This window comes from Cydia fagiglandana, chromosome Z, assembly GCF_963556715.1.
Source record: "Cydia fagiglandana chromosome Z, ilCydFagi1.1, whole genome shotgun sequence".
Classification (NCBI taxonomy): domain Eukaryota; kingdom Metazoa; phylum Arthropoda; class Insecta; order Lepidoptera; family Tortricidae; genus Cydia; species Cydia fagiglandana.
In genome coordinates this window covers 36457825-36470263 of record NC_085959.1, presented here as the reverse complement: position 1 = coordinate 36470263, position 12439 = coordinate 36457825, and the positions used below count along the sequence as shown (strand labels likewise).

General features: G+C 40.7%; 1 protein-coding gene across 1 annotated transcript in view; it reads left to right on the top strand.

Moving 5' to 3' along the window:
* The window catches only part of LOC134678244 (probable E3 ubiquitin-protein ligase HERC2), a 114505-nt gene that overhangs the window by 79198 nt on the left and 22868 nt on the right, over positions 1 to 12439 (top strand). Inside the window, exons 71-76 of the mRNA XM_063536715.1 lie at positions 63 to 352; positions 783 to 932; positions 1436 to 1656; positions 3225 to 3319; positions 3955 to 4061; positions 12210 to 12387. Of these exons, the coding sequence (XP_063392785.1) occupies positions 63 to 352; positions 783 to 932; positions 1436 to 1656; positions 3225 to 3319; positions 3955 to 4061; positions 12210 to 12387 (1041 nt within the window). The remainder of the gene's footprint in view (positions 1 to 62; positions 353 to 782; positions 933 to 1435; positions 1657 to 3224; positions 3320 to 3954; positions 4062 to 12209; positions 12388 to 12439) is intronic.

Sequence of the window (12439 nt, the reverse complement as noted above, 5' to 3'; positions counted from 1 at the left end):
TTAGCGCCATCTTTGCCAAGGCTGCATTTACAAAGAATACGAAAAAAAAATCTTGTCCCCAGGAACTCGCATTACTTGCCTGCGGCCTACGTCTCGACTCTCGCGTCTGTCACAGCTCTGACGCGGCGCGCTGGGCCTGGTTCAAACGATACTGCCTCTGCGTACGGACAGCCGACGCACTTATCAAACGAACACCCCTCCCAATGCCATTCCTAGCCGAAGTCAGGAAACGATTAGCTGATCTAGGAGTCTATAACCCGGAAGAGGGGAGCTTAGACCACTATTACCCGTGGGAAGACGATGTCAAGTTAAGCAGGATGAGAGATGACCAAGTTACAACTTGGGTAGCGAGGTAAGTGCCGAATAACTTTCTCTAGCTTAGCTCCCAAGAGCGCCGATGTGCTTATTAGAAAAATTAGGGTTGCAGCTGTTTGCAAGAGAAATGCGTATGGTAACAAAGAGCTTCTAAAGCATCACACTTTTAACTCCAGATGTAAAGTTTCTGGTTCTGACTTGGTTCTATCGATCGATACTGTTTGTGCTTACGCACGGTCCGCCCGCTTTAAGTTTTTTTCAAGTAAACGCCGAACGCTCTCAATGTTATTTCAGATCGAAGCCAGAAATCCAGAAAGATTGTGAGGATAGCAGGAGAATTGTGAATTGTGTACTTTTTCGTTTCACCTTAGGCCGCAATAGCAGAGGCGTTTTATGGCAAAACTAAAGATTACTGACCTGTACGAATCACACAACACTGACCCTAAATCATCTCCATATTGTTTCAGAAAAGGCACTGAATCCGGAGAGCCGAGTCCCCGGGCCATCCACAACACAAAACCCGAGCCAAGCACCTCCACACCATTATACTACCCTTGGGAAGACAACACCAAGTTCACGCGGCAGCACGACGAACAGCTGTTGCATTGGGTTAACAAGTAAGTTTTGCCTTGGATGACTGTGTCACTGCCGGGCAGGCCAACAGTACCATAGAGTGCTCACTCCATACATCAGTATTAGTACCAAAACGACTATTATTTTCGTAGTCGACATCTAGCATCCAGTAGCGGAATTATCAGTACTGCTACTTGACAATAGATGTTCCGTCGTCCGAAAAGTCTAATGCTCAACAATTTTCAGCTAATATTATAACCGGATTAACCGAAACTCTATTTTCAATCCCTTCTGCTTTTAATATTAGTTGTAAATTGTTGAACAAGTTTGGTGCGTCGCGACACTAGAGAATCCTAGTATCAAGTAGCGGTACTGATAATTCCGCTACTCGATGCTAGATGTCGACTGCGAAATAAAGTCGTTTTGGTACCAAAACTGATGTATGGAGTGAGAAATCTATTCTTACTATATTACTCAATGAAAGTAACAGAGAGCTTACTGATTGTAAATATTAATTACTAAACTAAATTATAACCCCGATTACCAGGCGGCCCGAAGACTGGACCGGCTGGTGGGTGGGCAACCCCCGCGGCTGCGTGGTCTACGGTTGGGGCCACAACCACCGCGGGCAGTTAGGCGGCGTCGACGGCGCTAAAGTGCGCGGACCCAGCGCGTGTCACGCGCTCGCTCAGCTCAATCCCGTGCAGCTGGTGGGAGGAGAACAGACGCTGTTCGCTGTCACACCCGACGGGAAGGTTTATGCCACCGGTAAGAGATAGTCTGATTATTGTATTACCAGCGGTTTACGGCCTCAACCACTAAGGCCAGTTAGGCGCTAAAGTGTGCGATCCCAAAGCGTGCCACACGCTCGCTCAACTGGATTCCGTGCAGGGAACGGTGGGAGAACCGACGCTGTTCGCTGTCACACCCGACGGGAAGGTTTATGCCACCAGTAAGAGATAGTCAACTGATTATTGTATTACCTGTGGTTTACGGCCTCAACCACTAAGGCCAGTCAGGCGATAAAGTGCGCGGAACTAGCGCGTGTCACACGCTCGCTTAGCTGAAATCCGTGCAGGGAGTGGTGGGAGAACAGACGCTGTTCGCTGTCACACCCGACGGGAAGGTTTATGCCACCGGTAAGAGATAGTCAACTGATTATTGTATTAACAGTGGTTTACGGCCTCAACCACTAAGGCCAGTTAGGCGTTAAAGTGCGCGATCTCAACTGATGCCACTCGCTCGCTCAGCTGAATTCTGTGCAGGGAGTGGTGGGAGGAGAACAGACGCTGTTCGCTGTCACACCCGACGGGAAGGTTTATGCCACCGGTAAGAGATAGTCAACTGATTATTGTATTAACAGTGGTTTACAGCCTCAACCACTAAGGCCAGTTAGGCGTTAAAGTGCGCGATCCCAACTGATGCCACTCGCTCGCTCAGCTGAATTCTGTGCAGGGAGTGGTGGGAGGAGAACAGACGCTGTTCGCTGTCACACCCGACAGGAAGGTTTATGCCACCAGTAAGAGATAGTCAACTGATTATTGTATTACCTGTGGTTTACGGCCTCAACCACTAAGGCTAGTTAGGCGCTTAAGTGCGTGATCCCATAGCGTGCCACACGCTCGCTCTGCTGAATTCCGTGCAGGGAGTGGTGGGAGAACAGACGCTGTTCGCTGTCACACCCGACAGGAAGGTTTATGCCACCAGTAAGAGATAGTCAACTGATTATTGTATTACCTGTGGTTTACGGCCTCAACCACTAAGGCTAGTTAGGCGCTTAAGTGCGTGATCCCATAGCGTGCCACACGCTCGCTCTGCTGAATTCCGTGCAGGGAGTGGTGGGAGAACAGACGCTGTTCGCTGTCACACCCGACAGGAAGGTTTATGCCACCAGTAAGAGATAGTCAACTGATTATTGTATTACCTGTGGTTTACGGCCTCAACCACTAAGGCCAGTTAGGCGCTAAAGTGCGTGATCCCATAGCGTGCCACACGCTCGCTCTGCTGAATTCCGTGCAGGGAGTGCTGGGAGAACAGACGCTGTTCGCTGTCACACCCGACGGGAAGGTTTATGCCACCGGTAAGGGAAAGTTGAGTGGTCTTCTTGAGCTATAGGGAATAAAATGGCAGAGCAATAAGTACTAGTAGGACGGAGTAGATGCTAAAGAATTTCATGCAATGGCGGAAGCTATGAAAATTCAAAGAAATGCTGAGTCAATGGCAGTAGGTCTCGAGCCAACTACTAGATGTCATTATATAATTTGACAAATCTGATACAATTCCTTTTAATTAATTATTTCGAAAGACTGAATTTCTATCGAATTCGTATGTTTCAGGTTACGGCGCGGGTGGCCGTTTAGGTATCGGCGGAATAGACTCCGTATCGACGCCGACGCTGTTGGCGTCCATTCAGCACGTATTTATAACAAAGGTAAGCCTTTTGCGATTCAAATATGATTGAAATACAAATACATGATAAACATCCCCAGTTGCTCTCCCTTATATGACATGAAATATTACTGAGCGCCCTCACACTGGCGAAGCGTCAAACTTGAGCTAATTTTATCAACTTTTTTTTAACCATATGTAGGAGGCATAAAATGCTCATTTGTTTTAAATTAGACAAACTGGTGGGAATCAAGTGAGGATGCCTCTCCACTATAATATCAGAAGCCTCTCGAAAAATCGTTATCTGCCTCTCTATTGCTCTTGCATATGCGACCGATAGAGAGGCATGTAGGGAGCTTGCAGGAACTGTAGGACGCAGCACAAGAGCCCCCTATTTATTGGCGAGAAATGTGTTACGCGTCACGCTTAAGTTACTAATTTACGCCAAATGGCAGAACCTACAATGGGCAAGGTGCTTGTACTGTAGGGGATAGCACCTGCTTTAGCGTGAAGTGTCAATGTCAGGTCTAAGTTTCCGAATTATGCCACAAGATGGCAGATCGTCCAACACGTACTGTTTCTATAGCGATTTTAGATTTTTCGATGTTGGGGTAGGCCCTCAGAAATTTCTTTAGAGGGTCTTATTGTAATGTTCTAATGGTGGTGAACATGTTTCAGGTGGCCTGCAACTCGGGCGGCAAGCATTGCCTGGCTCTGTCCTCCGAGGGAGACGTGTACAGCTGGGGTGAAGGCGACGACGGCAAACTCGGACATGGAAATAGAGTGTACGTTTTTTTTTTGTTTTAATGTTAAGGACCGACGATGAGGGCAAAATACTTACATTTATGATCTTGCGTAGTCGATGTTATGAAAGTGAATGATGCGGAATATAGCGTCTTCCATACTCAATATTTAGCAAACTAACCGCTTTCTTAGCATGGGTTTCGTAAAGGTCGCTCGACTACTACCAACCTTAGACGATGGCTATGGATGGTCGACACCAGGTGGACGCAGCATATTTCGATTTCAAGAAGGCGTTTGATGTAAAAGATAATGACATCCTCCTTGAAAAATTTGCAAAGATAGGATTTGCTCCAAAATTGTTGTGCTTCTTTGCAAACTACCTAAGCAATCGTAGTAAATTTGTACGGTTGGCATTGAACAATGCAGTCGTAGCATGGAGTGAAGAGAATCACCTTTTTACTAAATGTAAAGTCATCACATTCTCTAGGGCAAAGCACCCCATAATTGAACCGTATCGCCTGAACAGAGCTGATCTAGAAAGGGTTTTTGATATACGAGATCTTGGGATTAATATTCATACCCAACTCGACATCCGAAACATAGAACTGTGACCTGTAAAACTGCGTGCAAAACTTTAGGGTTTATCATTAGAACAGTTGCCCAGTTTCCAAGTTTTAGGCCAGCGTTGGCGCTCTATTTTTCCTATGTTCGGAATCGGTTGGAGTATGGAGCTATCGTGTGGCATCCGCATGAGGCAAAGTATACGCTCGTGCTTGAAATAGTGCAGCGCAAATTTGCCAGGTTTGCCTTTAAAAAGATGTTTGGCTACTATCCCTTTGTCTACCCTTCCCGCTTTGTCTTGGGCATGGTTGGCCTGGACTATCTGGAACTCAGACGCAAAAAGCTCCTCATAGCGCATTTCCACTGTTTGTTCTGGGGTAGGGTCGACAACCCTAGTGTCCTGGTCCGCGTGGGGCTGGCTGTTCCGTTACCCAGCTTCTGTCCAGTGGAAGGGGATTCGGTTTCGCGTGGCGCACGTCCCGCACGAAGGCGTAGGCGCCTACTGGCAGGCCGTGTGACGCGGACTGTGCGTGCGGCGAGTGCGCCCTCCGCTCGGGCCATCGCACTTATAAATAATCTGCTGATGCAGGTCCCGGATGCCGACATCTTTGCTAACCAGTTAGGTATTTTTCTAGAAGTTTCATACCTGTCCTCGACTCCATGTAAATCAATTGTCTTATAATTGACTTATTATTCTTTTTTATTGACTTATTTTTATTTGCTTATATTTTACTGACTTATTGACATTTATTTATTCTGAGATTTCTGTGTAATTAATTGGTATATTCTGAACTTAATTTATTTTTCTCAAACATGCAAAGAAATATTGATTTTATGTTCCTTATAATAGGCTGCGAAGTATGACGTTTCAGGTGCGGCTAGGACAAGAGGACGTTAATGGAATTTTATACAAATCTTGCAGGCCTAGGCCGGCAAAGTCCTCTTTTAAAATTTCCATTTCACAGATATTTGTGACAAAGCATCGTGGCATTCATCCATTATAAAAACTAGAGGCAGTATTTGCTTTATGGTTCGTAATGACACTCTTCCACTACGCCTAAAAAAACAAAAAACAATGTTTGCTATAATTTGCAGTTTTATTTGTATAAAATCAACATGAACATAATAAATAATACATTATTAACCAAATTCAATAATTTTAAATTAATTTTACTACACAAATAAAAACATTTCAAATAATTCATCTATAGACGGTCAAGCAAATCTTGTCAGTAGAAAAAGGCACGAAATTCAAATTTTCTATGACGCGATATCCCTTCGCGCCTACATTTTTCAAATATGCCGCCTTTTTCTACTGACAAGATCAGCTTGACCAAGTATAAATGTTAGCGGTAAAAAGGTCTACTCAAACACGCGTAGTTATTTTTTTTAAATTGTTATGGAGGCAAAGTTGAAAAATTTTCATTCTGTATTTCTGTTTTATTGGATTTATGGTGCGTTGTTGATTTTCTTACTTTAATATGAGTTCCGGCGAAATATGAAATTAATATCAATTGTAATCGTAGGAGTTGGAATTGGCAGCGTAAGCAAAATTGATTTTAAATAACTTGCTGCCTCTGCCGCCAAGTCAAAGACGAAGTATTTATATGGTTGCTTATGGAAATTTTATTATTTGAGAAACTAAGAAAAATGGCTTACAGTTTATTAGAAACAGTTTTGTGGCATATTTTAAAGAAATGAAAGTAACTACAAAATCGTCAACACTGTGGAAATTATACATATTTACACATGCATGCATGCATAAAGCAACGATGTATGTGAAACATGATATCAACATGAAAGACTATGTAAACTTATGTGACGAAAACGACAGTCAGACGGATACCAAGGCGAAAAAATCAAAGATACATGAAAATATACGGTTAGTAAAAATACACGACTCGTGTAAAACATACGCGTGATAAAGATCTTTTAGTTTTTTTCTATAAATAAAACTTGGGTTTCGTGGATTTTTTATTTTATTTATTTCATTGCATGTTTGAGAAAAGCACTATACATACCTCGGCGAAAATGGGGTTGCCCGCCTCAGACCTATCCGTCTATATGTCTTCGGCCGGCAACCCCTTTCATCCCGGCCTCTGTAGTAATGTACAGTCACCACATGGGAATGTTGAGCCACTTGGCAATGGACGCAATTTAGTCGTGTAATATAATGGGTTCGGTATTTTTCGTTAGTAGGCACGATCGCGATATGACCGATGTTACCCGATGATATCTTGGTTGCTTTGTTGCGTCAAAATTTCACTATGTCAAAACTAGTTGACGTAATAAAAATTCCTTCGTCTACGAAAAGGATTAGCCAACGGCCATTAAATTTTGAAGTTACTCGTTTGAATCAGACGCTAGATGTCGTTGTTCCTAGCGGAAACTGGATAACGAGAGTTCTTCATGAATTCGTCTAAAACCGTTTAGTAATCTACTAGTATTTTTTTCAAATTGGATGCCATGATTTAACTGACATTAATAGGCGAGATCTTTTTTCAAGTCGAGATATTTATATAAATATCCATGTTATCAGGCAATTTCAAATTATTTTTTCATTGAGAGAGACAAATGCTATTGCTGTCTTTACTATCATTAAATGTGTCACAGCTCCTAGTTGACGTTAATTGAATACTTATGTAACCTTTGTGGAAATATGGTAGATAACCTTTGATAGTCTACATATAATCCTATAATCTGTCAGTAGCTATAGAAATGTTTAATAGAGACTTGATAGTTTCTGACTCAAATTCTAACTTTGAAAAAATATCTGACAATGAGTATTGTCAATTTTTTTTTCGCTGTAACATTAATTGCGGAAAAGTAGCTATCTAAATCTAGTAAAAAAATCAAATATGCCACCGGCAATAAACGACGAAACTAGACATGAAATTATATTTTTGCACCAGCAAGGGTTAAGCATGCGTGCAATAGCAAACGCGTTAAATGTGCAGGTATAAGGTTCTACAAAATAATAATTTCCAAACACATTGATTTTATTAAGAAAATATCTAACCTATTCATTCCTTTCTAGCGAAATACTGTCAGTTTGTGGGTAAATAGGTATGCCGCAGAAGGAGATATAAATGATCACCGTCAAGGCAATCATGGTGTCTCGATACTATCAATGGAACAACGCAATGAAATGCGAGAGAGCTACATGGAAAATGGGTTTATATCTACCAACTATTTCGCAGACCGCTTCAATTGCCACCCCAATACCATCCGAAAGCATTTGCATTCTATGGATCTTCACCATAGACGTCCCGCATACAAAATTGCTTTGACGGAAGATCACAAAATCGCTCGAGTCAATTTTGCTCAACAGTACCGAAATTTTGATTGGGGTTCGACAATATTTTCCGATGAGAAGTCGTTTAATTCAAGTGACCACGGTCGTTTACATCTCTGGCGTTATGACAATACGCGATATGCGGAAGACCATGTTATACCAAACAGGGAGTCGGGTCGCATCAGTGCAAATTTGTGGGGGTGGATGAGTTCGGACGGTGTAGGTGAGCTGGTTCCTTTACCTCCCAGGACCAACGCTCAATGTTATCTCAGCGTGTTACAGGAAAGCATGCTTCCCACCGTAAGGGCATTTTATCCACGGGAAGAATTGCCACATTTTCATTTTGTGCACGACAACTGCACGATACACAGGGCCAGGATTGTAAAAGACTGGCTCCATCAACGTCGACAGGAAATAACGGTCATACCGTGGCCTGCTAAGTCTGCGGATCTAAACCCCATAGAGAATCTATGGGGTTTAATGGTCCAAAGATGGGAAAATCGAAATGAACGATCAAGACAAGCTGTGGAAAATCATTGCCAAGAAGTTTGGGAAGACTTGCGAGGAACTGATTATTGCACTCGATTTGTGGAGTCCATGCCTTCGCGTCCTTCCGGAACATAATGTTGAAATCTCATAATGTTGAATTCTCGAAATGTTGGATTCTCATAATGTTGAATCTCAAAATGTTGAATTCTCCAAATGTTGAATCTCAAAATGTTGGATTCTCCAAATGTTGAATCTCAAAATGTTGAATTCTCAAAATGTTGGATTACAAAATGTTGAATCTCAAAATGTTGAATTCTCAAAATGTTGGATTCCGAAAATGTTGGATTCCCAATATGTTGATTCTCAAAATGTTGAACAGTAAATCTTGAAATCTTGGCAAATCTAAAAATTTTGGTACTCGATATAGGTCCAGGTAAGGGATGAGCAGAATGTCCAAGTCGCAAAAATGTGCAGGCTACGTAAAATGAGCAGATCGCAAAATGTGCAAATCTCATAATGAACAGATCGCAAAATGTGTAGATTTTAAATTATACCTACTCTATCCACGTTAACGAGCTAGTAGTACCAGAAAACTCAGACTGCACGTGATTGGTCAGCGATAAGGGCGATGCAGGTGCAACGGGTGAGTTTACATGATAGTCAACTCTGTCTATTGTACGGTGCGGACGCGTCTAATTGCTCTAAATATTTTTATATTAACAAACACCTTCTTTTTTTGAAATTGTTATGTATACCCAAACACTTATTTAGTGACCTAAATCAATATTTTGACTATCCCTTATCCTTAACTATTTTGACTATCCCTTATCCTTAACTATTTTGAACTGCATGTTTATAATCAATAAATAGTTCTTTAAAGTATTTAGGGTCGGTTGCACCAAACTGTTCGTATCGTTAAAGAGTTCGCAAAATTTTTATGTATGGAAAGTTTCATAGTAAAGCGCCGGGGCGCGCCGGCTCACGTTGATCAGTCTGTCAAATGTGGTTGGTGCAACTGGCCCTTAGTCCACCAATATGTCATTTCAGTATTGATCATAAACATGCAGTTGGTTATTAAAACTTAACTAAATAGAGTATAAAATAAATATAATAGGTCATTTCTCAATAAGTTGGCACCGCCAGGTTAAAATTTATGTTTTTCAAAAATTTTGCTTTTTTGCATTTGTCTTTATTGGGATCGTTAAAAGGCAACTTAAACTATTAGAAAATGTGGAAGGGAAGCAATTCCTTCAATTAGTTTAGAATTAGTTTAGGCGTTTGAAATTCAGGTGAATGATATCAAGGACAGGTGAAAGATATTTTATCTCCAGGTTATCGATAGTAGAAGCAGGCTATCGAGAAATGAGTACCAGTTGACCAAAAGTATGAAAAACTATTGACTAAATTAGAAAAACAATTAATTTCGCCTTTGAAATTTCTCCGTAAAATAATATTTACTAGGCTTAAGCTAGGTACGTAAATTACCAAAAATAATTATTATATTTTAAGTTAATCCGTATAGTATGTAAGTATCTATATGGAGAAGAAAATAATAATATTTTGTTTTGTAGTTATTTTTGTATAAGAGAAAATACTTTGTTTTTTTAAACTACCTACCTAGGTTCATAATTCTCTAAATATAAATACATTAACTTTTACACAGTTTTTTATTTATTTGTTAGTTTAGTCGCAGGTTGCTATACCACTAATGATTCGGTCAAATTGTGTTTTTTGATAAACTAATTATAGCCAGCCTTTTATGAATGTAGTATGATACCTTAGGGTATGGTGCTTTACGCACACTAGTGTCCTTTCCCCTGCCCCTGACGCAACCCCCCCTTTTTGCATGAAATAGGTCCCGGTTCACAGTTTTTTAAGTATTTTGAGGAAAGTATACATTTTAGGAAAAAAGTATCAATGAAAGAGATAATCCTTAATAAATTCTTAATAAAAAAGGTCATACTCATTTTTTTATATGATGCATCATATTCATGTACATATTCATCATCATCATCATCATCTCAGCCATAAGACGTCCACTGCTGAACATAGGCCTCCCCCTTGGACCTCCACTCGTACCGGTTGGAAGCGATCCGCATCCAGCGTCATTTTAGTCAGTGCCAGGGGGGGACGATTATATGCAATGCATAGTTTGGGTGCAATATGCAATATTCGCAACGAAGCGGGAGTCATTTTGATGACGTCATTCCGCTAAAGTAGATGGCCGGCGCGCCGCCGTCTCCCGGCAGTTTTGGAGACCCAATACCATGCCCAACAATATACTAAAAGTTGGTAGCGGTTTCCGGCTCTGAACTATATTCCCATAAGGCAGTGCACTAATAGAGCAGCGATTGATAATCAACATAGATGACGAACTAAACCGCCACTACCGCCGTACGTCAAAAAATTAACTTTCAAGTTTGAACTCTGTCATACTCATAATATATGAAGGTGTCATTTATCTTGTCACTTTGTCTCATATAAGACGATGGCGGTCAAAAGGTTAAAACTGTTTAAAAATTCCCGGAATCCAACATTTTGAGAATCAACATTTTGGGAATCCAACATTTTGAGAATTCAACATTTTGAGATTCAACATTTTGAAATCCAACATTTTGAGAATTCAACATTTCGAGAATTCAACATTTTGAGAATTCAACATTTTGAGATTCAACATTTGGAGAATCCAACATTTTGAGATTCAACATTTGGAGAATTCAACATTTTGAGATTCAACATTATGAGAATCCAACATTTCGAGAATTCAACATTATGAGAATTCAACATTATGTTCCGGAAGGCTTCGCGTCTCCAAGCTGTCATTGATAACGATGGGTCATATACAAGTTATTAGTTTTTAGATATCTCTTTGCTTTAATACGAATAAACAGATTTTGGTCTATTTGTTATGTTTTTTACATTTTAAATAGTAGAGTTAAACGTAAATATTTTTTAAATAATAATAAATATTTTGACATAGATCTTTACGAGACAGTAATGAGGGTATTAGACAACATTACAAAGAAATGTTTTAAATTCCAATAAAAAGAACACAATAAAATATTCGTAAAATAATGAACTTCTGCTTATTTATAATTATATTTTTCATTCACTTTCCTTTTGACAGCTGTTATCTACATGAGTTTCAGTTTATGAATTATATGGAAATGGCTGCCGTTAAAAGGAAAGTGAACGAAAATTTCTACATAGCAGCTTAGCAGTCAAATAGACGTTTCTAGGACTAAAGCGGATGTTGTAATGTAACCATAGTAACGTCAGCTTCCGGAAAAATCGCTATCAATCATTGGTTAAATATTTTTGTTATTACGTAGCCATAGTAACGCCACCTTCCGAAGAAAACACGGGCGGTCATTGGCTAACCGTATTTGGTTTTACGTAACTGTAGCAACGACCGCCCCATTGGTCAGCAGAGTTCGGCCGAAGTCGTGATACGAGACTGGTAAGAGTTCGGACCCCGACTTGGATTATTCGACCAAGTTGCGAACAGTGGTAAGTGGCTCAACATTCCCGTGTGGTGACTGTACTATTGTGACTTAATTGTTATTGTATGTCTGTAATGCACAATTGTTTAGTTTTAAGTTTTTTTTTTTACTATACCGTGTAAGCGTTTTGGTGTAATACTGTCAGCGTATATGTGGGAAATAAATGAAATGAAATTCATATAACTTTGAAAACCTCTGTTAAATTTTGTCTCTTTTTAACAAACTCAAATGTCTAAATGACGGATAGCGACAATCGATTATCAATAATTTGTTAGATTAGACAGACGTTTATGCAAAACGCCATAAGTGTAAAAGTAACAGAAATATATTTCGTTCTACAGGAGCTACGACCGCCCCCGTCTAATCCCATCTCTCTCTGGCATGGAAGTAGTCCAGATTGCCTGCGGCGGCGCTCACTCGGCTTGCCTGACGGCTCGAGGGCGCATATACACGTGGGGCAAAGGGCGCTACGGTCGGCTCGGACACGGCGACTCGGAAGATCAACTCGTTCCGAAAATGGTTTGTGCTACTACTTCACTACAATTACTAAACAATTTTAACCTTTTTCGAC